Source organism: Aspergillus caelatus, assembly GCF_009193585.1.
Source record: "Aspergillus caelatus strain CBS 763.97 unplaced genomic scaffold BDV27scaffold_218, whole genome shotgun sequence".
NCBI lineage: Eukaryota > Fungi > Ascomycota > Eurotiomycetes > Eurotiales > Aspergillaceae > Aspergillus > Aspergillus caelatus.
The window spans coordinates 39,396-62,760 of NW_022475481.1; the positions used below are offsets into that span (position 1 = coordinate 39,396).

The 23,365-nt window shown below is 47.9% G+C and overlaps 10 protein-coding genes across 10 annotated transcripts; 7 read left to right on the plus strand and 3 right to left on the minus strand.

The window, feature by feature from the left end:
• Positions 1–864: 864 nt before the first annotated feature.
• Positions 865–1,236, plus strand: BDV27DRAFT_161794 (uncharacterized protein; the record flags this gene model as incomplete). The annotated part of the gene is made up of 2 exons (XM_032073279.1): positions 865–979; positions 1,058–1,236. The coding sequence occupies 2 exons, from the start codon at positions 865–867 to the stop codon at positions 1,234–1,236; spliced, it is 294 nt and encodes a 97-aa protein (XP_031923393.1).
• A 1,248-nt stretch (positions 1,237–2,484) lies between these two features.
• On the minus strand, positions 2,485–3,206 carry BDV27DRAFT_167923 (uncharacterized protein; the record flags this gene model as incomplete). The annotated part of the gene is made up of 2 exons (XM_032074633.1): positions 2,957–3,206; positions 2,485–2,925 (listed from the first exon to the last, which is right to left on the minus strand). The coding sequence occupies exons 1-2, from the start codon at positions 3,188–3,190 to the stop codon at positions 2,485–2,487; spliced, it is 675 nt and encodes a 224-aa protein (XP_031923394.1). The 5' UTR covers positions 3,191–3,206.
• Positions 3,207–3,637: 431 nt separating this feature from the next.
• Positions 3,638–4,034, plus strand: BDV27DRAFT_161796 (uncharacterized protein; the record flags this gene model as incomplete). Its single annotated transcript, XM_032073280.1, has 2 exons — positions 3,638–3,663; positions 3,761–4,034. 2 exons carry the CDS (start codon positions 3,638–3,640, stop codon positions 4,032–4,034), a joined length of 300 nt encoding a protein of 99 aa, XP_031923395.1.
• A 2,368-nt stretch (positions 4,035–6,402) lies between these two features.
• Positions 6,403–7,621, plus strand: BDV27DRAFT_161797 (glutathione-independent formaldehyde dehydrogenase; the record flags this gene model as incomplete). The annotated part of the gene is made up of 2 exons (XM_032073281.1): positions 6,403–6,787; positions 6,840–7,621. The coding sequence occupies 2 exons, from the start codon at positions 6,403–6,405 to the stop codon at positions 7,619–7,621; spliced, it is 1,167 nt and encodes a 388-aa protein (XP_031923396.1).
• A 313-nt stretch (positions 7,622–7,934) lies between these two features.
• On the minus strand, positions 7,935–8,539 carry BDV27DRAFT_161798 (MARVEL domain-containing protein; the record flags this gene model as incomplete). The annotated part of the gene is made up of 3 exons (XM_032073282.1): positions 7,935–8,013; positions 8,069–8,325; positions 8,414–8,539. 3 exons carry the CDS (start codon positions 8,537–8,539, stop codon positions 7,935–7,937), a joined length of 462 nt encoding a protein of 153 aa, XP_031923397.1.
• Positions 8,540–9,210: 671 nt separating this feature from the next.
• On the plus strand, positions 9,211–9,591 carry BDV27DRAFT_134749 (uncharacterized protein). The gene has a single exon (XM_032068361.1). The coding sequence runs from the start codon at positions 9,371–9,373 to the stop codon at positions 9,557–9,559; it is 189 nt and encodes a 62-aa protein (XP_031923398.1). The 5' UTR covers positions 9,211–9,370; the 3' UTR covers positions 9,560–9,591.
• Positions 9,592–10,661: 1,070 nt separating this feature from the next.
• BDV27DRAFT_167927 (glycoside hydrolase family 115 protein) lies at positions 10,662–13,773 on the plus strand (the record flags this gene model as incomplete). The annotated part of the gene is made up of 5 exons (XM_032074634.1): positions 10,662–11,086; positions 11,134–11,347; positions 11,400–11,802; positions 11,856–12,007; positions 12,058–13,773. 5 exons carry the CDS (start codon positions 10,662–10,664, stop codon positions 13,771–13,773), a joined length of 2,910 nt encoding a protein of 969 aa, XP_031923399.1.
• Positions 13,774–13,895: 122 nt separating this feature from the next.
• Positions 13,896–15,926, minus strand: BDV27DRAFT_161800 (putative C6 transcription factor; the record flags this gene model as incomplete). The annotated part of the gene is made up of 1 exon (XM_032073283.1): positions 13,896–15,926. The coding sequence occupies one exon, from the start codon at positions 15,924–15,926 to the stop codon at positions 13,896–13,898; it is 2,031 nt and encodes a 676-aa protein (XP_031923400.1).
• Positions 15,927–16,274: 348 nt separating this feature from the next.
• BDV27DRAFT_148819 (MFS transporter) lies at positions 16,275–17,801 on the plus strand (the record flags this gene model as incomplete). Its single annotated transcript, XM_032070967.1, has 2 exons — positions 16,275–16,771; positions 16,826–17,801. The coding sequence occupies 2 exons, from the start codon at positions 16,275–16,277 to the stop codon at positions 17,799–17,801; spliced, it is 1,473 nt and encodes a 490-aa protein (XP_031923401.1).
• Positions 17,802–19,506: 1,705 nt separating this feature from the next.
• Positions 19,507–21,951, plus strand: BDV27DRAFT_134755 (chloride channel protein). The gene has a single exon (XM_032068362.1). The coding sequence runs from the start codon at positions 19,647–19,649 to the stop codon at positions 21,891–21,893; it is 2,247 nt and encodes a 748-aa protein (XP_031923402.1). The 5' UTR covers positions 19,507–19,646; the 3' UTR covers positions 21,894–21,951.
• Positions 21,952–23,365: the final 1,414 nt, after the last annotated feature.

The window sequence follows — 23,365 nt, forward strand, 5'->3', positions numbered from 1 at the left end:
GTTCAAGTCTTCAAAGGCCCCGGGAAATCAATGCTATAATTAAGATTGCTTCCATTGCCTACTTCTCCCTCTGCCCATTTCTTAGGAACAGAGAAAGAGCTCGAATCCACTCTCACTTGAAGGCATATATCTCCATATCCTTTTCAGGAGACGATCGGACAATGTAAGTAAGATTATAGTGGCCCCTGAGAACTATTCCTAGTAGGGAAATCAAGATGCGAGGCTGAGATTCTGGCCAAACAATCGTCGGGAGTTCCTTTTGCGCTATTTATACGATTGGTCAGATCACGAATAAGAAGGCCAAGCACTGCCACTATTATAGCAAGGAGAATAGGAGATGCTTATTTGCGTTGAGTCTTACCCAACGCGGATATTCCGGGGTGTCCGGCGCCATTCTGTCGTCCGACTATGATGATCGTCCATGGATAGTAGACTCTGTTCCGGATGAAATAGATCCATCAGGCTTACGAGACGGTCAGGGGTTTCCCGATATTGTCAGACCTTATTGGACCAAGTCCCAATCGCTCTTTTCGAGAGGTGTTACGGAAGTACTCCAGCAATGCAAGGTGAGCTAGATCGCCCACTAATTCTCTCCTTTTGGACAGCATATGATACATGTTTTGATAATTCAGGCGTCCAGCGAAGGTTCCAAGACAACAAGGCTCAAGGATCGATCCATCAAGAAAGAGAATGAAAGCATGAAGATGATTGGGGTGGGTTCAGGGGAGGATATCATCGGATATAAATATGTGGGAAAGTCCCCGTCGTTGTGATGGAAGTTCACCAGCTCGCAAGACAATCAAATATCACAATCATCTTCTACTATACTTATTACTCTCAAACAAACTCGACCTCTCTGCAACCATGGTCCAGCTTGCCACTCTCTCCATTGCCGTTCTGGCTTCGCTTGCCCCTTTAGCTGCCGCAAACAATTGCAAGACTGGCCTCAACTACTGCGGTTTTGTCCTCACTAGCATCGGTACGTGGTTCCATATCCAAAACAAAATTGACTCTCTTTATGAGTCATCAGGTACCCTAACGTGGTTCTTCATGTCAGGCAATTACGACTCTCAAATTACTGTGGCTTTGCAAGCCGCAAACCAACCCACCGATGATCTTCACTTTCGCGAATCTCTCTTCCATTGCAATGGAGGCGGTAATGGCGATATTTCGTTCTCGACCTATTGTGATGGCGGTTGCCAGGATGGCGGTTCTGGACACAGTGACTACTGTTAAGCATTCCTGGGAAAGCCAGCTCAGCTAGCAAGAGGCTCAAATCGTGTCAAGAGATACAGATATACTGACAGAAAGATGTGTTTTTGTCGGAACGTTTGTATGAGGGGGTCCATGATCATGTTACCTAAACCTTTCGTCTGTCGTTACAAATACTCGTCATGTTCTCTTATTGCACAGCCAGTCAGTAGCCCACATATAATACTGATAACCAATGCCTATACACCATCTGTAATGACACGGCCCTCGCAATGGATCTGTGCAATTTATTGGTTCATCGCAGTTTCATTTGTATGTTCAGTTAATCGACCTTGAGTGGATAGATTCGGAGATGAGAACCAATAAGACGCTTCTCCTATCCACGCACAGATGGAAGGGCACCCTCTAGATTTATTGCTTCAACCGTACAATAAGGCAGCGCCTGCATGCCGAATTTAGATTACTTCATTCCCTAGCGCGACTATCCCTTGCAATCATCATCCTAGCGATGACAGCTCCTCCTGAGGCTATTCGGGATGCACCAAGAAGCGCGCCGGCCTATAGCGCCTGACAACAATCCTAACGGCAACACGGGGTGCCTTTATTAATGCAAATCTGTATACGTACAGCATGTGGGACCAAGGCAACTAGTGAGTCGACAATGACTAGGCTATGAACGAATGTGGTGGTCATCGTATGTCATTTAGCCTTTCTGGATTCGACATCTTCCGCTCTCGCAATGCGCGGAGAAGGCTGTTTGAGAACCTATTTCAATCTGACAGACGGGCTTGACTGAGGTAAAGCTTTGGAGCAGGGGTTCTCAATGGATTCCTGCTCAGCCACCGAGTTAGGGCAAACGCAGATCAAGAGGGGTTGTCAACAATACCCGTAGCCGATTACCTAGGGACAGTATATGGGCCCTGTCCTCCTGATTATTATGCACCGAAACCCCTCGTACTTTCTGCATACATGGCGGCGAATGACGACAGACACTGGCAGTGGATTTTAATCACCGAAGGAGATCATATAAGACAATGTAGGGAAGTTCAGAATCACTTTAGAGTGGCTACGCAATATTATTCCCAACTTAAGTATCAACACTTCTCGCGAATCGGAATTTGACCCCTGCATTTTTCATTCACTTCTTCTTCACTCGTATGTAATGGCATTTATGTTGGCTTGTTTCCTTCTTAGATTTGTACCCAGGCCGCCCAGGCTGTAGATTGAATGTAAAATAAAATTATATATCCCTGGCTGACTACTAGACAGATATCAAGAATCTGCTAGAACTCTTCTCAGATAAATTTGCATCTTTGGGGTATCGACCGGCAGGCCTGCGCCGTTATTTTCCTCATAGTCGCAACAGAGTCTCCAAACGCCTACACCCGCTTCCCTTCCGTCCTGCTCTGCATCTTCTAGTCGTAGGGCTAGCCATCTCTGAGTGTCATTCAATGCAAGATAGTCCCCGTCATGGGTCAAATCAAAAGGACCACCAATGTGGCCTTCCCTATCCTGCTTTCCTCCCCATCTCATTTGGTACGTCTCTTTATCCAGGTAGACCCACCGTAGGGTAGGTGGTGTTTCGCCGCTTATTGCCACAAGCCCATTTAGATTGCCCTGCTGAAGGTCTGGCAATTCAAAGAAATGCCCATTAAATGCAGTCATGGATAGAGTCGGACGTTTAGTGATATATAACTTCATGTGCCGGGTTAGCTGGCAGCTGTTCGGTAGTACTATTCCGTACGAGAAGAGCCTTCCATACCTTTTTATCTGATCCCAAATAAACATTAGCATTGTGTACTTCTTGCCTCCGACTCTCTAAGTCTGCATCAATATCGCATGTAGCGACCAAGTGAAAGCGCGTTTTCTTTTCATTTTCCTTGCGTTTATCTTCGGATTCTCGCGCCCCTTTGGTTGCTTCGTTCAACCCTATGATGGTGGGGACCATCGCTGACATCATTGCAATTCCGATCACCATTTTGCTTTGGGGTGGCCTAATCTGGCCCACTGCTGAGTGTAAACTAAGAACTTGGGGACAAGCACCAGGGAACGAACGGATGCATCGTTTTATAAGAACTATGACGGGTGGTCAACCGTCACCGTTCCATGGGTCGTTGACAAAAACGGCCGTCGACGAAAACGGAGGTTTTCAGCTCAGCTCCAGTTTTTGTTGATCTTGCCACAGGATGTTACATACTCTGCAGATTTTAACTCGAATAAAAATAGGCTTCACTTAGTCGGCTACGTCAGGACTCGGACGACCGTTCACTTCCAGCTCGTTTTAAGTGGGGTGGGTGACTTAATATATATTACATGAACTAGAAGCGACACACAATTAGGACTCTACAAGTCTGTCCTTTCCCAGTCAGACACTTACCATCGATGAAGAAACATCCCTTATAGTCAGGAGGAACCGAAGAGCAATATGAGTTCAAACCCCCCTGCTGAACGGTATGTGCTAGCTTTTGGGACCACTAATACCCATGGGCAGATGAACCATTATCTGCTCTCCAATCGCAGAACGTACCAGGCTAATCCTGGCCTTTAGGAAGAATTCCACTCAGGCCGACAAGGCCTTGGACCAAAAGCCTGCGTCCCCAGGAGCGCTACCCGCCAGCAACGCCGCGAGTGCTGTTCCTGAGATACCGAAAGGACCATGGGGCGATCGTGGCGTCACCTTACCTACGACCGGTTTAGGGAAACCAAGCAAGGATGACAATGACTCGAGCTTGAATGTGAGGATCAACTTGGACTTAAGAGCAGATGTTGCATTAGAGCTTCATGCAGTGGTTCAGGGAAATGTTACGATCGGGCTATTCTAGCGCTATTCTAGTGGGAGGCGAACGAGCTGTAGGGGCTTGACATGCAAGGGATGCGGATGAATAGGACTTAGCCAGGTGTTTCATTAACAACCACAAGAACGATGGCTGAACACGTCTAGAAACTCATTGCAGTCAATAAATACCATGTATGGAGGTACCTCGAAATTTATCATGTTGCCTTACTTTCCGTCCTCCACCGCAATGAGAAATCACACATTCTCGAGCAACTATTCAAGCCGGCAATCCGTTTGCGGAAGCGTAGGAAATAGAATCCGAAAAACTAGTCATTAATCATTGTCAACCTTGGAAAAGGCTTAATTCTTGTCCACTACTTTTTATTCGACATTTTCGATCTGCCGTGGAAAGCGACACGCCGGGAACAGTTAGGGTTGCATTTCGACTCGGGACTAACGAGGGTCTCCACAAGGATAAGAGTTACAGCAGTGTTGGGAACATTGCTTATTTGGTATATATGGTTTATATATACATATATATATATATTTAGTCTATTTACCTTGTTGTTGAGCAGTTCGAAACGTTCTTTCCAATTTTTCAAAATTTTACTTTTCATTCATTTGTTGATTTCTTCCCATACTCCCGAAGGCATCGGCAATCAACGACTGAGTAGATGTGAACCTTTTTAGAATACACGACCGACCAAATGTGTGACGCCCCGAGAGTACATCAGTACAGCGTAGTATGTGTTTACTTTTTTTTTCCTTCTTTTTCAGAGAGAGGTAATTAGGGTTATCGTGTGTGTCCTAAGATAACAGAAAGCGACCAAACGGAGACCACTAAAAGTAACCAACCAACGCGGATATACGACACGGACTAGATGAAGGGAGTTAGTCAATGCTTAACCTGGCCTTAGAGACCCCTCTTATTATATTTTGCACGTAGCTAGTGATTTATTATGTTCCGCGACAGCCCCGGTATCTGGTAGAAGGCGGGAAGCGCATTATAATCAAGCCATCACGATTAGATATCGACGAAACCCGACCTCGGAGCAGTGTTCTGCATTGTCCCTTTGAAAGAATGGACAATAAATCCACAAAGCAAGCCGCCGAAGTGTTTAGCAATTCACTGTCATAGGACTTCATTTCTAGATCTCTGCTGGTAATAACGTGTAAGCCCGATAGAATTCGTTGGCGACAGTTGATGTTTAAAACACATACAACTTAGGCATTCTCAGCCTCCCACTTTTCAGTTCTGAGAAATGTCACGGAGACATACTCTTCATAGTAAAAGGTGCCTACTCCGGAATGGCCTTCGTGGCTCTGTTGCCCCTGGCGCCGAGACTCTTGGAATAGCAAAGCCACTCAAGAAATGACGTGTAGGGGTCGTTCAATGGTTCTTTTTAAAAGCTAAAAGAGTGCGCCACCTGTAAGCAAGGAGTAGATAACATGCAATAGACATTGTTATCTCCGGGTCCTTCTGCATCCGCATCAAACTTACCGGCTAGGATCGACATTTCTTGGCTTTCGCCGCTAATGCAGGTTGCTTACTCTGTATGCTGAACCAAGGAATGCGCTTTCTTGGCCCTGTCAAAGTCTGGTCATTGGCTGTAGAGACGGTCGTCATGGGAAGCTGACCTCCATGAGAAATTCTAGTTTTATTGAGCTATACTGCGCTTGATGTCCCATTGTCGTAATCAGCATCGCGGACATAATGGGACATCAAAGCAAAGGGATGCTATGCTGTCCCCAGGCACCATTCCGAAAAGATTGTTTTGTATGTGTGAGTTATATGAGTTATGAAATTAGTTCGCCAAGAACTTTATTTACCGGTCCTTAAGCGCTGGTTCAATTATTTATAATATCGGTCGAATTACCTGGTCTTGAGGATAATTTTTAAGCCACCGTAAAGCCGACCAGAGATTACCACGCTTTAGCTATCACCTATAACTCGCCGTTGTCCCCTTTGGCGCATACCACAATGAAATCATCACGAGTTTTACTTTAGGCTGCAATATTCAGTGAACCCAAATGTTATGGCTACAGTTTTGAGCATGATATCTGCAGATATAGAACCAGTTCCGTATCCAGAAGCAGCGCCAAGCCGGATTTAAATGTACCTTGCTTACAGCAGTCTCCACAGCGTATCAAAAGGCCTTGGATGGAGAGTTGATCCTCAGGACCCATGCCTAAATGGCCAAAGCCTAACAGCCGGGGATATTAGAGACATTCTGTGGCCCATGTAGATGCGAGGAAGCCCGTACTCTTGTCCTGTGGGGCTTCTCTGAGAATATGATGACATTCCACTGTAGGTGCTCTATCTATGGGCGCACTCCTGGCAGGTATAAATACGGCTTTCATACCGTGGCCTACTTTTTCCATTAACACGGTCTCTATTTCTTACACTCCTCACCATGGCGCTCTCTAACACATCTGCAATCAATGCAACAATGCGAGCCGTTGTCTGGCAAGGGAACGCATATGACGTGGCTGTGGTGGACCTGCCAAGGCCTACCATCATAAACCAGACAGATGTTATCGTTCGGATGTCTAGAGCAGCTATCTGCGGATCAGACTTGCACATTTATCGAGGAACGACCGACGGAATGCCGGCTCCATTTGGCCTGGGGCATGAAGGGTTTGGATACGTATCTGATGTGGGATCTGGTGTTGGCTCTCTCAAGATTGGCGATCCTGTGATCGTCCCTTTCACCGTTGATGAAGGCCATCTACACACCGGGCTCACTACGGGTTTGTACGGCGCGTTTGGGAATGGTGGCGACCTGGGTGGCACGCAGGGTAAGTACCTCGCTAGTATTAATTCCATCCAAGCTCACGATTAGCACCCAAGCCGAATATTTGCGTGTGCCATTCGGAGACAATGGGCTCATACCTGTTCCAACCCTCAATTACACCGATCCCGGCACCAATGATTCCGTTTCGCTGCTGAACGATTATGTTATGCTATCCGATATCTTTGGTACTGGTTGGACGTCCATCGACTACGCCGGGTTCAAAGCAGGTGACACAGTCGCTGTATTTGGGGCCGGTCCTGTTGGGCTGATGGCTGCATACTCGGCCATCTTGCGAGGTGCATCAACTGTCTATAGTGTTGACTACATTCCCGAGCGACTCCAGCTTGCTGAATCCATCGGAGCTATCCCTATCAATTTCCGCGATGCCGACCCGGTCGAGCAGATACTAGCATTGGAACCGAACGGTGTTATTCGGAGTATCGATGCCGTCGGATATGAGCAGGTGAACAGGAACCTGACCGTGCAATCAGATGTTATCATCCGTAACATGCTGGCTGTCACCTCGACCGGGGGCGGATTGGGCACAGTTGGAGTTTACACACAGGAGTCCAATAATACCTCGACTGCACCTCGTGCCTCTACCGTCAATACTCATTTCGATTTCTCACTTGCACAATTCTTCTATGGAGAGTTCCGCTGGGGGGCGGGACCATCGAAGCCTATCGAACTTGCGCCTGAGCTTCTGCATCTTGTCACGTCCGGCAAAGCGAGGCCTGGGTTCATAGTGAGCGATGTCATTAATATTGAGGAAGCTCCGGAGGCATACGCCAGGTTTGAGAGACACAATGCCACCAAGTTCATCATCGCGTTTGACTAGCCGTTCACCCTGCCCTCTAAATGTCGAACGAGCCGTTTCCAACATATACATGGAGAAGAAGGCAAGCTCGTGTGCTGTGTAATTCTTCATTGGGAAAGAATTGCTTTTGTACTTCTTGTGACCACTTTTATTCGTTATTTTCTATTTCTTTAATTATCATTTGCTGTCCTTTATATTATTCGTTTAGGCAATCTCAGTTACTATCCACATGGTCTATACATTTCTCATCAATCTTTTAAAAATTGAATCTAAGTTCAGCCAACAACAACTTGGAAATGTGCTATGGCTGCTTGTTTACTGCAAATCATCCTTTTCACTCAGTTGCAGGAGTCTTCGTTCGGTGATTCTTTTTGGCCCATAGACTGTACCCAATAGAAACGACCGACAGGAGGCTATAGTTTCGGTGTCAGTTGACATTCAATTACTTTTCATCTTTTGGTGCCATACCCGTCAATAACGCTAAGCGCAATCGTTGCGGCGTGCACGCCATGACTGTCGTTTCCATCGCGCTTCCTATAGCAATGCCCGTGATTGTATTGGCATTCATGATTCCACCGTTGTTGCGATGCCAATGTACCGATTGTCGCAATCCAAAAGATCGCCGTGACACAGTTGGCTCCAACGAGAAGCCAGAGTTTGTAAATGCTCTTGGCAATGAAAGATGCGGTAAGAATGTAAATGGCAACTAGGATCGTTGCAATGGCCTGGATAGCCTGTTAGATCTTTTGCAGCGGGTATTACAATCCGTAATGGGATATGAATTTCATGTCCGCAACAGTTAAGTACACGCACCGTGAAAATGGCAAGCCCGAAGCCTGTTGTGGTCGAAGCTATAGTGACCCCATAGATTGAGCACCCTAGAATGATCAATGCTATTACAGACTGCACCACATGGATTCCAAGCTGTATCGGCTCCATTTTCGCACGAATGATGGCTCTTTGATCTTCACTTGCAGGTAGTTAACGACACTCAAACCTGGCGCACCATGCCATTTTATGTGCAATGATAGCGATGCAACCCTTCAGCGCAACGGCCTTGATCGAGTGCACGGTGCATCCACCATATCGAAATTTTACCCTATGTTGCTTGGATCGGGGAGGAAATTGACCAATCCTCTGGGGTGTAAGGTTATTGTTACTAAAGATTTAGGTAACGGCCGTGGTGGCGCAGTGTCTGCATGCACCAACACATGAAGACCCACTGCGATCCAACTTGTGTGTTGCGGAGATGGGTTTTAGGGCTACGAGGTGGGTCGCTCTTCAGAACCTTTAACTATCACAACTAGTATAGGAACAATGCTGGACTTCGAGTATGTCGCGATCCAATTACAACTTACTTCATTTCCTGTTGCTGTTCACTTGGAAACACAATGCCCTATGTCGAGTGTGGTGTGTTCTCAGCAGTGGCTAGACTTGGTATAGCGGGCTGAATGACCTCATCTTCGGAGTCCTCCGATACGATTAGGCTACCAGATTCAATGGAAGCGAGTGCCCCACCGATATCCAGAAGTGGCTGTGATGATGCTATTCTTGCTACCACAATCACCTTGTTGATATTTATAACCCTAGAAGAGCAGATGCTGTGTTCGTGGTCTGGCATCAATGCTTGAAGGCCAAAGAATAAAATTGAAATTAAATTAATAAATGGAGAAGGCTAGGGAGTGGAGGAAGTTCATCCCCACACGACTCTAGGTGCCTGATAGAACTTCCAGACGCGACTATGCTCATGCCAACGACTGCCACGAGGCAATGACATGCGAAACGAGCTCTTGCGGTGCTTACCTCTTTGTCTCTGAAATTGCTGTGCCCGCCTTGTCATATGTCGGTCTGCTTTTCGATTTATGTCGGATTATAAAAATCAAGCCTCTAGTTTGTCCAGTAGAGTACGCAAGATATGTCGACGGTCTGAGAACGATTAGGGATAATGATGCCGGTTGAGTAGGTATGAAAGCTGGCGAGCTGGACTGAAAAAGACCTTTTTTTTTTTTTTTTTTTTTCGAACGGGAACCACTTTACTTTATGTATGCCTTTTTAAAGCTTGATTTTATAATAGGCTTATTGAATATTATCAGCGTATATTCCAAATTAAATATGTGCTAGAGGAAAGCAGAGCCATCCATCAGTGTATATCCCCTCCACCCTAGCAAAACGGTTCTTTAGCTTGTGTAAAGAATACATAGACGGTGATTAAATAGATGGGAAGCTAGGTGATTGATTAACATCTACGTCTGAACGTTCTCTGGATATAAGCAAGCAATAGGAAAGCCCTAGACAAAAGCCCTGCAGGATAATTCACTCGACGAGATGAACAAATATGAGAGTTAATATTCTTTTGCAATTAGGAATGGTTTTGGTACCAAGTGTCTAACCGTGATAATTAAGGGGACGCGCAAGGGCTTTACTAATATTTCCTCGAATGTTCAATCGGGAATATCTATTGATTTCTTTCTTCATTTATTTTTTTATGTGTAGAAAAACGAAGGCCGCCGTAGGAATTAGGGATAAAGGCAGTGGCAATAGTAGAGGTGACCATAAATCACGCAGAAGTGACGGTCGGCTGATCGTAGTACCGAGTCTAAGACTAATTCCACAGATTTTAGTCAAACCACACGTATGCTATATTGCATGTACCTTCGCCAGATGTGTATACCAGAAATTAGTCAGTGATAAGGTGGACTGTCTAGCGATACTGTTATCCTGTACCTTAGGTGCTTGACTATTGCTTAGATAGTTTAATGCTAGGCATTCAAGTCGAAATGCCAGCAGAAGATATCGCTCATCTTCTGGTACCACAAGAGATGTCAATGCAGAATAGATGTTCGGACTAGATTGACCCGAGGGGATCATCAATGGCTATCTCCATCTCAAATTGCGGAGGGGTCATGCAGGGCATTACTCAGTTACTCCACAAGCCTGTGCTTCTCCCGAGACATTTATCAGGACAGGCCAACCCGCTCACTAGACAGCATTAGCTGTTAAAACGAATTCTTAAACGCCAGTGGGGAAAGGATATCCGCCATTCTACCTAGCAGAGGGACAAATGTACGAATCTGTATTTGCAAGCCATGCTCCCTCCGCGGGGTGCATAGATATTACCAATGCGCCCATCCTGGTGGACAAGGAAGACTTCGAAGGTATTCATATCGCCGCTGAAGCCCTCGCGGAAGACTTCGCGCGGGTGACGGGCAAGGGTGCTTCTCTGATCATTTCGAACCTCAGCCAAGACTTCGATGCAGAGGTTGCTATTGTTCTGGGCAGCATCACTCGGTCGCCGACCATCCAGCAACTGGTTCAGGATGGCAAGCTTGACGTAACAGCAATCGACGGGCAATGGGAGTGTTACATGACAATGGTTCTTCACGACGCGATTAAAGGAGCAAAGAGAGCCCTCGTAATCGCTGGAAGTGACAAAAGAGGTGCGATCTACGGCGTGTATACGCTATCCGACCAGATCGGAGTTTCTCCGTAAATTGACCTCTGTCGTCCGATGAAGACCAAACTAACCTTGCTAGATGGTATTGGTGGGCGGATGTACCCCCAAAGCAAAGCAGCGAGATTTATGCCTTAGATGTAATCACTAAAAATGGTCCCCCGAGTGTGAAGTACAGGGGAATCTTCATCAACGATGAAGCTCCATCCTTGGCTGGCTGGGTGCACGAGAAGTATGGACCGAAGTTCAATGTGGACTTTTACAAGAGAGTCTTTGAACTCCTCCTTCGACTTAAGGTATGATACCGCGGCCTCATCTTTGTCGTCAACCATTTCTTACTGTGCGTAGGCGAACTTCCTATGGCCAGCTATGTGGTTCGGCTTTCCTCACCCAGGCAGCAGCTTCTTCATGGATGATCCCTTGAATCAGGAGACAGCTGATAAATACGGTATTGTGATGTCCACCTCGCACCATGAGCCAATGCAGAGGGCTATGAATGAATGGTTCGACGATCCGTATTATGAGCCGGAGAAAAGCTGGTCGTGGAGCAAGAACAAACCAAAGATCACCAAGTATTTCCAGGAAGGCGCTGAGCGAGCAAGGAAGTATGAGAGCTATATCACCATGGGCATGCGAGGACATGGTGATAAAGCTATGGATGCTGAGGACCCACCTGCAGTGCTCGAGGACGTTCTTGCCACCCAACGATCGATTATCAAGAAGGCCTACGGGGATGAAGATGGGGTGCATCGTAAGACTAAGCCTACTTGCACAAACTGACATAAGGTTCTGACAGTTTCGTAGAGTTGATGGCATTATACAAGGAGGTCCAAGAGTATTACGAAAATGGGCTCCATATCCCCGAGGACATTACATTGCTGTTTGCTGATGACAATTTTGGAACTGTCCGCAGGTTACCATCGGAGGAAGAATCGAGCAGGAGTGGAGGAGCAGGTGTAGGTTCGGCCTTTGCTCAGCTTGACACAAAGCTCACTGATGCATATAGATCTATTACCATCTGGAGTACGTCGGAGCTCCGAGAAGCTACAAGTGGCTCAATAGCAACTCGTGTGCGAAGGTTTGGCAGCAGCTAGAGCAAACGTACAATCGAGGAGCCAAGGACATCTGGGTCTTTAACGTGGGAGACCTAAAGCCCATGGAGGTCCCCTTAACCTTTGTTCTGACCCTCGCCTGGGATTTACGAAGCCTTCAAATGAATCAACTGCAGGAGTTCTTCTATACATTCGCGGAGCATACTTTTCATCTTGGGCCTGCTGTGTCGCAACAGTGCTCGGAATTGCTGTTAAAGTATGACCGGCTAGTCGCCCTTCGGAAGCATGAGCATATTGAACCAGATACATTCTCTCTCATTAATTATGGCGAAGCGGAGGATATTGTGCGGCGTTGGCAAGAACTCTTGAGTCAAGCGGAAGAGCTAGATAAATCGATTGCTGCGCCCATGATGCCGGCATATTTTCAACTAGTCCTTCATCCGATTAAAGCCAGTTATATCTATGTCGCGCTCAGGGTTGCGCAGGCAAAGAATCGGCTTTACGCAGTACAACGGCGCAACACCGCGAATACTTGGGCATATGAGGCACTCCACCTCTTCGAAGACGATTTTAATCTTAGCGAGGAATATCATTCCCTTCTCAACGGGAAATGGAATCATATCATGCGCCAGCCGCACTATGGTTATACACAATCATGGCACGCTCCGTCCCGAGACATGATTAGCGGCCTCTCTTTCGTACAAAACCGACAAGACTCAAACCCCGTGGTTGGCTGGATTGGCATCGCTGTGGAGGGAACTCCCGGTATTCGACCAGGACTCACTAACGAAGAATCCGATCGTACTCATCCTAGCCGTCGCGATCTTGTTGCCGGAGTGACACTGCCCTCTATGGAGCCTTATGGTCCCAAGTCTCGCTACTTCGAGATTTATTGCCGAGGCAGCAAATCCGTATCCTGGGCTGTCACATCACCGCACCGCTGGCTTTCACTCTCACCATCTTCGGGAACTATCCAGCCAAAAGGCGGCGATGAACGTGTGAAAATATCCGTAGACTGGGCGCAAGTGCCTCTCCATTTTGACGATATGTTACTTGTCGATTTACGTTCTTCATTGGGCGACTTCGAGCAGATTCACATCCCAGTAAAAAACCGAACGCTTGCTGCAGATGCCACTGGATTTGTCGAAGCAGATGGCCATATCTCAATCAATGCCACGTCGTTCATAAATCCGCCTCTATCGTCATATCGTATCCTTCCATTTATAGGTCGTACGCCGACCGGTGGCGTTGCTCTAGCTGCTGGAGCCCCGGCATCTCAGTCAGATTATCTTGAATACACATTCATTACATTCACACCCAAGGCCAATGCGACACTTTTCCTCGAGTTCACACTTACCTTGGACACTGATACCAAGGCACCCATCATATATGACATTCAGCTCGATGATAAGGCTCTAGGCTCGCACCGATTGGTATCCCAAGTAGAAAAGCCTGGCAAGCTCCCTGGTGGGTGGCACGAGTCAGTCATGGACAACATCTGGTCCCATCGTCATTCGGTAGACCTTAGCCTTCCTGGCCTTCACACGCTCCGTGTCCGACTTCAAAATGAGAACTGCGTCTTGGGGAAGATCGTGGTGGATCTTGGTGGTGTGCGTGATAGTTATCTTGGTCCTCCGGAAAGCTTCTTTCATCAAGGCAAGTATAGGTAGCTTGACGCACGGCTGTTGTAGGGCAAGCTCGGTCAATCACTCAATGATGGATCACTCTCTCTAGGAATTATAACCGAGCATTTTTACTCCATTGTGTGCACCTTTAGATGAACCAACTATGCTTAATCCCAAAACATCCAATCTGCGACCCCATAGCTAAAATTACCGTCAAAATACAGGTCAGTCCCTTCAGGGCCGTGAAGAAAGGTATCAAGAAAATCCGCTGCTTCCGCGGGTTCATCATGCCGTGTTGTCTTGTCGGGGTTGTGTGCACATCCAAAGCCCCTGGTCTCGCGTTGAGATCGCAACGTGCTAATGAACGCGGGCTCAACCGTAGAGTTGCTTGGGGGATTTGATATCCACGCCGTCAGAGTTATCTCACTCACTACAGCATGTAGTGCCCCCTTGCTCTCAAGTAATTCCGGGTGGTTTGAGTAGGCAACGATAATCTTCTCCCATTTTCGGTCCAGCTCTGTGCGCGAAAGAAACCCCTCTGTAGCCAAGCCATTCAAAATGCATATCATCGCGTCCCAGACAAAGAACGTCTTTATGTGCCACTGGAACCTCCGCAGGTCTGGATTGGCGTATAGAGCGTTGTAAGTGTCGAGGATCTTCTCCGCAAGGACGCAGAGCTCCCGTCTTTGTGCCTCGTCAATTTTTTGACACTTGAGGGACGGCATCTGACTGCGCAGGCGTACCATGTTTGCGGCAGCCCTGGTGATTCCAAGTGTTAAGATATGTACCGGGTTTATGATATCGCAGTACCGCAGATACCTCATCTCTAAGTCACTTTCAAGCTTATCTATTAACTTCTCCAGGTGTGCGTTATCTCGCACTTGGCCTTTAGAACTGACAGAATTCATCTTTACTGCTGTGTGGGCATAGAATTCAGAGAGCTCGGCTTTCGTGAGACAGAATATCATCTCAGAGGCACCGGTCTGTACGTTGGGTGGCTGCTTCATATCGGGGTATATCTGGTCATCGTTGATATTGAGCGGCTGATTCGTATCCCAATCACCCGGTGCGATGGAAATGCCAGTGCCTGACACTTGACCGGCGTAACCGTCAAGGGGAATGAGCTGCCAGAAAAGTCGCCTTCGCATCTCAACGTCGAAAGGAGGTAGATTTAAATTCTCTCCGTCGCGATGCAGTCCCATACGCTGCGCAATACGAATCGCGACACCAGTCCATATCCAGAATGTATGTGGATCTATTCGGGTGCGCATCGCAATAAGGAAAAGAACGTAGGCCTGTAATACCTGCAATTCAGTTGTTTTCAACCAAGACGCATTAACTAGTCCTTGCCGCATGGCATACTGGTACTTTGACATCAACGAAGTCCTTGTTCTCTCAAATTGACGCATGCAGTCCTCGTCGGTGATTGAATATACAGCGAAATGATAGACAGCAAATACAAGACACTCTTGCGCTCGAGTAGCTCCGGTCGGCTTTTGTGATACCATTTCGATCATTTCAGTCGTTGTGGGTATGTGCAGGACCTTGCAGAGAGGATCGACATTTTTAATATAGATTGTCCAAAGCTTCATGGCGTCTGGATAGGGAGGATGATAGCTTGAGAGGTTTTTCGACGCCCCTAGCAGGGTCGCAGAAAGCGGATCATCCGTTGGCAAGTCCAAGGCCATGGGAGTAGCTTGATCGTCTCCCTCATTGTCGGATAGCTCTCGCGTACTCACTTCCGCCACATCGAGCCACACTCGACTGTCAATGTACCGTGACTTTCCATCCTCAGATACTAACCTTCCTGTCTTTGCTGCATCGCTTTGCGCTATGTGGGGAGGGCCATCCTCGTGCACATTTTCCGGGGTTCCTCTGCAAGAGGGCGATCGTGCCACGGTTCTCGAGAGAAGGCCATTCTCCTGTAGTATGCGCTCATACCGTGCTAAGCGCTGGTACACATCCTCGCTTTCCCTACGTTTCCGCTTCCGTGGTGGTTGTGGTACCTTATAGAAACACTCGAGCTTGGCTTTTTGGCAACTCGTGCAGGATGGCATGGCCCTGTTGCATTTGACTTTCCTGCGTACGCAATGTTGACAGCTGTAGGACATCGTAGTGGAGTGTATCGGGACACCCCCATCGCTACCAGACGAAGTCTTACTTGTCGCAGGCGCGATCGCCACAGGGCGAGTACTCATAGCGATCCTTGTGAGGCCTGTCTCTGTAAACATTAGCTTGCGACAATTTGCATACCAAAGGAGTAACTTCGTGTACTGTCAAGCGAATCGTATCGCCATGTAAGCACTCACGGCTGTGAGATAGAAAGGGGAGGATTCGAGTGGCTCGGGCGACGGGCCGGAATGTCAGCCCTCCAGTTCGGCCCCGAAGGTAATCCAAGCCTCCTATTGGCTGGTCTTTGGCCCTTGAAGCCCTAGTAATATCCCCTTTGCTGGGAGTATAAAGCAGGACTATCCATTCTTTCGAGGTTGATCAGAGAATCAATAGACGAATTACGAACTCGTCATTTAAACATCACATTGGTCAAGATGTCAACCCAACAATCAGACGCACAAGATCCAGAAGCCGCCAGGTCCAAGTCTGACGACCCAACCAAGCAATGTGATCCTGACCTTGTTACATGGGATGGACCGGACGATCCAGAGAATCCAAAAAACTGGCCACGGAGGGCCAAATGGAGAAATACTGTTGCCGTCTCCATCTTCACCTTTATCTCGCCGGTTTCCTCCTCCATGGTTGCTCCCGCATTGTCCCAGTTGGGTGCAGACCTTAACATGCAGAGCGATATCGAAGTCGAGTTAGCTTTATCGATTTTTATTCTGGCCTATGCGATCGGCCCACTGTTCTTCGGTCCGGCTTCTGAGGTCTATGGCCGGGTGCGTCTCCTACAAATTAGCAACCTGTGGTACTTTGCATGGAATCTCGGCTGTGGGTTTGCGCAAACCCCAGCGCAATTATTTGTGTTCCGTTTTCTTGCCGGCATTGGCGGGAGCGCTCCAGTGGCACTTGGAGGTGCAGCCATTGGGTGAGTTGGAGAGAGGTACCATACTTTAATACCAACTAACGACCCGGTCGGTAGGGACATTTGGACCCCAGAAGAGCGAGGAAAAGCCATGGGGATCTACACTCTCGCCCCAATTCTTGGTCCAGTGGTCGGACCCATTGCCGGAGGATTTATTGCAGAGTATACGACCTGGCGTTGGGTATTCTGGTCATCTAGCGCTGTCGCCGTTGCCATTCAGGTGGTTGGCTTGGTCTGGCTGCATGAGTCGCATCCTGCTACTCTTGTCAACCGGAAACGGAATCGTCTCGTCAAACAAACAGGGAACCACAAGCTTCGTACTGGCATCGGGTCCAGAAACCTCTCCAGCACGTTCAGCGCGGCCCTGGTGCGACCGGTGCGCCTGTTCACCACTCAGCCGATTGTGATGGTGGTCGCGCTGTACATGGGCTACCTCTTCGGGACGACGTACCTCCTGCTGGCCACATTCCCGGCCGTCTGGGGTACTCACTATGGGGAGAGTCAAGGCATTGCTGGCCTCAATTATATCTCAATTGCGATCGGATCATTTATCGGCCTCTTTCTCAACTTCATCCTCATCGATCGCATCTATCGAAGGCTCAAAGAAGAGAATTCCGGTACCGGAGTACCCGAGTTCCGTATGCCAACCATGTTCATCGGGTCAGGGATGATCACCATTGGTCTCTTCTGGTATGGTTGGAGTGTACAGGGCCACAGACACTGGGTAATGCCTAACATCGGCGTCGCCATCTTCTCCGCGGGGACTATGGGATGCTTGCAAGGGATGCAAACTTATATCGTTGACAGCTACACCACCTACGCTGCCAGTGCCATGGCTGCCTGTGCGCTACTCCGGAGCTTGGCTGGGTTTGGGTTTCCGCTTTTCGCGCCGTATATGTACAGAGACCTGGGCTACGGATGGGGTACCAGCGTCCTGGCCTTTATTAGTATTGCGATCGGGTTTCCGGCTCCTTTGTTGTTTTGGCGTTTCGGTGCCAAACTGCGTACTCTGTCCGAATATGCCTCTGATTGACATTGTAACTATTTCTCTCATCCTTAGGATTCACAATCGGACTTCTTTCAATCTCTACCACTGCGGTGGCTAGAACCAGGAACTGCTATCTCATTAGCCAAGATGCCCAATCCGGCCCACGTCGAGATACCTACGAGTAAGCTCAGACTATCCCTTCTTCCCTTCCTATCATCAATTCTTGGCCAGAGTGTTTCTCGCGGTCATAGTGCTCTTTCGGGTATCCACCTCCATGGTAACCTTAGGGAGGCTCTTGCCTGAAGTAGCCCTCCGAAAACACTTGGCAATGTGCTCACTTTGACCATCGTTCTGTATAAAGAAATAAGGAGCTATTAGTCACTCGCTCCCTTAACCCTTCTAACCAGGATTTCGAGAAAATAAAGTAATAGCAACTACATCAGCAGTTTACCTCAGGCACAATATTGGTATTATCCTGAACAGTGACGAGAAATGAAGTTTTAATAAGCGCTGAGAACACAAAAGCAAGGGAAAGGCAACTTACCTGACGTTGAACTTGGGCTTGTGAGGTTGTTGGAGTCTTAGAGAATGGAGGAAGTGGGAAGAAGGAAGTACATCGATGTCAGACGACATGACTTAAACCGCTGGGGAGGAGAAGGATGTACTAGAAGACAAAGAACTATCTGGGGCCCCTTAGTATTCACTGACCAGTGATTTTCCTAATCGGTTTGTATACCTGTGTAACTCTATTTCCATCCAGGGACACGGATTTGATGATTGCTAATTTGCTATTCCGAAGATACATAGTATATCCAGGCAGTGTTCCAGGCGGTCCTCTGTTTCTACAGCAGTATCTATCTATTCAGGTTACTGTCTTTACTAGAATGGTCTACTCAGCTTCCTGTGGGCTTTTATTTATACAATGATATTACTGGAGAATATACATCTTATCAGCTCCTCTCTTCTACTGCTTTTTATATATATCTGAATACTTTGAGTCTGGGTTGACACTCAGAAAACTTCCCTCTCTAGGCAAAATAAGTTTCTGCTGAGCAAAGACAGCTAACACTCCAATTTTGTATTAGATGGCCGGCTTTTGTTAATTTTGGCCTACAATCTACTACTTAGATATATATTTCTAATTTTCTATAAGACTTCTATATCAATATTCTCTGATAATATAAACCCAATAAGTTAAAAACTCTTAGTACATAAATTGATAATAGTCTACAGCGGTTTATATAGTATAACTGCACTAATTGAATTTAATAGACTAGATATTTATGATAAGGTTTACACAGTAAATACTATAGAATATTTTAAATTTCTAATACGATAGTTTAATAAATTAAATATTTAAAAATACAGTTTAGTTTTTTAAACAGCTTTCAAAACTCTATAGTCACTTATTCTATAAATAAACATAAGAATCAAATTATGTATATGAACGAAGTGGAAGTATGCATGGACCGTGTAGTTCTATGTGAGGCTGGAGGACACTCACGGCGGGCGGCTTGCCCGCGTCTCTGGCGAATATCAAGACGAGACAGCATTAAGCTTTCCTCTTGCATCGCATAAGTGGACGTGCTGGTGGGCGATCTCATTTATGTCGTCATATGATCAATGATCAACAGGCAAAAAGGCCATCAGCTGACTGGTATCCGTCACCAGCGCCGATCTTAGGCGTCACGCGTGCAGAGGGACCATGCATTCGCCTATGGAATTTAAGCAGGCCATGACTCTCCGCATTACTCCATCCAACTCAACACCATAGTAACAGTGCTTTCGCGTCTGGTCCTTTCTCTCCTTGGGCGGTACTGGTGTCCTCAACTGCCTCCCCCTAAGCCTGCGAGCCTCCCGCGCTTCGGGACAGTTAGGAGACTCACAGCCATGGCGACAGATAACCCGACAGGCGACCCCGGCAAAGTTACAGAGTCAACACCTCTTCTTAGGAACCAACCGACCCCGTTTCCCCACACGCCCAAGGATGGACGTTCCGTCAGAGCTTCCAGCTACAATGGCGACCTTCTCCCGTACAACAGCTATTCCACAATTGATTGGCTCCATGGCTTGGTCAAGGACAGCGTGCGGCGCGGCCAGGTCGAGTCACCACCCCGCTACAGCATCCGGAAGCGTGTGGTTGTCTGGTGGGACTTGACGCAGGGCTGGGTGGCAGCCTTTGCCGTTGGCATCCTGACTGCCAGCGTTGCCTTTGCCGTGGACGTGAGTGTCGAGACGGTGGCAGACTGGAAGGAAGGGTACTGTGCAAGGAGCATCTGGCTTAACCGCAGGGCGTGCTGTTCGGTAGCCGAGTTTGATGGCTCCTGTTCCCAGTGGACGCCTTGGGCCCAAGGTTTTGGCTCGGCATACGTTATCTATGTCGGATTCGCCCTACTATTTGGCCTCATTTCCGTCGGCGTGACAATGACGACCAAGGCGACCATGCCTGCCGCGGAGGCAAGCAACGGCATAGATCAGAGTCAGTCTCAGAAGAGTGACAACGTTGCCACGGGCAAGATCCTGTACTTGGCTTCTGGTAGCGGAATACCGGAGATCAAGACTATCCTCTCTGGCTTTGAAATCCCGCACTTACTGGATCTCAAAGTCCTAGTGGTTAAGGCTGTCGGGGCCGTCTTTGCCGTGGCCACGGGCATGTGCTTGGGCAAGGAAGGCCCGTTTGTCCACATCTCGACCTGCGTGGGGTACCTCGTGGGATCGCTCGTCCCCAAGTACGCGGCAAATGAGCGAAAGATGAGAGAGATGCTCGCCGTGGCCTGTTCTGCAGGTCTGTCCGTCGCCTTCGGCGCGCCGATTGGCGGCGTGCTCTTCAGCTACGAGGAAATTAGCACCTATTTCCCACGCCGGGTCCTCTGGCGGTCATTTCTCTGCTCCCTTGTCGCCGCGGCAGCCCTCAAGGAGCTGGACCCGGCTGGGACTGGCCAGCTCGTTCTCTTTGAGACCAACTACGGCGTCGACTATGATGTCACTCACTATGTGGTATTCATCTTTCTCGGCATCTGCGGCGGTGTGTTTGGGGGCGTCTTCTGCCAGGCCAACTTCGCGTGGTCCAAGTCATTTCGTCAGCTCGGGTTGATCAAGAGAAGTCCAGTCTTGGAGGTGGCCTTGGTGGTCTTGCTCACGACCCTGCTCCAGTACCCCAATCGAATGATCCGAGATACTGGTGATATCGTCATGGAGCGTCTGCTGGTGGACTGCAATGTCGTGACGGAGAACTGGATCTGCCAGCAAGAGGCTCTTGATGAAAAAGGCGAATACTACGCCTGGTTGATCTCGGGGACAATCATCAAGCTTATCTTGACCACCATCACGTTTGGTTGCAAGGTGCCATCAGGCATCATCATCCCTGCCCTCGATGCAGGTGCATTGTTTGGACGCATGGTGGGTCAACTGATACCAAACATCTCGCCGGGCATATTCGCCATGGTCGGGTCGGCCGCCTTCCTGGCCGGGATCAGCAGGGTGACAGTCAGCTTGGCCGTCATCATGTTTGAGCTGACGGGTGAGGTCAAGTTCATTCCACCGTTCATGATCGCCATCCTGACGGCGAAATGGGTCGCCGATCGCATTTGCGCGGATGGCGTGTACGATCTCGCGCAGCACTTGCAGGGCCATCCTTTCCTGGATTCAGAGAGAGCCCTTGCCAAAGTCAGGGAGCTTAGGGCCACCGGAGAGACTGCCTTGGTCGAAGCCCTCATCCCCCCCACCGAGACGATGGAGGCAATAACCGTGTTTACTGGCCCCAACTATCATGTCGCACCATCCATTCTCCGAGCTAAGCTGGAAGGCCTCAGAGTCCGAGGTTTGATGGATGCCGGCCTCGTGTTTGTGAATACTCAAGGCTTATGCCACGGATACATTACAGAGGCTGAACTTGCCGATGCGCTGGATGCTGTTGCCGGGCTGGATGAAGATGGTAACATCAACCTTCTGGATGGCATCTTCTCCGAGCTCATTAACCGGAGTCCATTATCCGTGTCAGCAAAGGCACCCCTGGAGTATGCTGTAGAAATGTTTGACAAGTTAGGGCTCAGGTACCTAATTGTTGTCGAGGAGGCGACAGCCCGTGTGGCGGGTGTGGTGGTGAAGAAACGTCTCTTAAAGTTATTAGACGAGTAAATCTAGAGAGAACTACACAGTCAGGCCAGATGATCAATACAACATATCTTTGGCAGTTGCTGGTATGAGTGGCTTGAAGGCACATGCCTCGAATCTGGCGCCATACAGCCCCAGATTGCTTAATTGCCACTGATAACGACTCTTACAGTTATAGTATAGGATATAGTTTTAGGATTATATTAGCAGAACCTGTAGGGGCTAGAGGCTATATATAAGTTAGCACTATCTCCTACCAGATCAGTACTGGTATTACCGTGCCTTCTGGAATTGGCTCCAACATACCAGTCAAGGACAGATTCAACAGGTCTAATACCCACGATCCCACGTTTTCGCGCTAAGGAGGAAATAGATATACTACTGGAAGACAAAGAACTGTCTGGGACCCTATTCACTGACCAGAAACTTTCCTAATCCGTCTGTATACTATTTCCATTCAGGGACACGGCTCGGAGGATCGTTATTCCGAGGGCGTAGCGGTGTTCCAGGCGGTGTTCCAGACAGTCCACCGTTTCTACGGCAGTATCCACGTCTGCCAGGATGGTCTACGCAGCTTCCCGTAGGCATTCTTTTCTACCATGACATCACTGGAAAACATGTGCCCTACCAGCTCTTCTCATACGCGTCTGGATGATCTGAGTATCACCAGTCTGGGTTGATACTCCGAAAAATTCGCTCTCTAGGCGAAATAGGTTTTCGCTGAGCAAGGACAGCTAACGCTCTTTTGTATTAGGTGATTGGGTGACTGGCTTTCGCTTCCTTCGTTGATTTTGGCCTACGATCTGCTTAGATATATATTTCTGAGGCTTCCATACCAACAATCTCCGAAAATAAGTATCCGATAAGAAAAATACTAATATACAAAGTACTAACTGTCTGCGGCGGTTTGTATAGCATGACTGCACTAATTGAATTCAGTGGATTGCGTATTTGAGGCGATGTTCACACGTAGCCACTGTAGAATATCCCGAGTTCCTGATGACGAGATATTTCGATAAACTAAACATCCGAAGACGCAGCTTGGCTTCTTGAACGGTTATGGTAACTCTATAGTCACTTAACCTATCCAAAAAGATAGTGATTAATGGTATATGTATATACGAATGAATAGAGTGGGAGTGTGGACCGCATGGCTCTATGTGAGGCGGTTATGGACACCTGATGACGGGTCATTCTGCAATTTGCCCCAACGATCCTTGAGGCCATGCGAGATCTGTTGTTGGGACTGGAATCTGATTAGAAAATCGAGAATTGTGTCGATTTGGCCATTTTAACTGGCTCTATGGGTGACCCACTTCAGGATGTGCCGAGGTCTGGGCACTCATTGGGTGGATCCCTTTTTTTATTTTTTATTCTTTTCATTTTCTGGAATCCTTGAAGCTAGATCGCATATAATTCATAGACGGCGCTATTTTGCCCTACTTGTCTTCCTTTTTGTATATAGAGTTTTTCCTTTTTTCCTTTTTTTTTTTTTT

Excerpts from the sequence above, each read along its gene's own strand:
- BDV27DRAFT_134755 (XM_032068362.1), top strand. The coding sequence starts at position 19,647 with ATGGCGACAGATAACCCGACAGGCGACCCCGGCAAAGTTACAGAGTCA.
- BDV27DRAFT_134749 (XM_032068361.1), top strand. The coding sequence starts at position 9,371 with ATGACATGCGAAACGAGCTCTTGCGGTGCTTACCTCTTTGTCTCTGAA.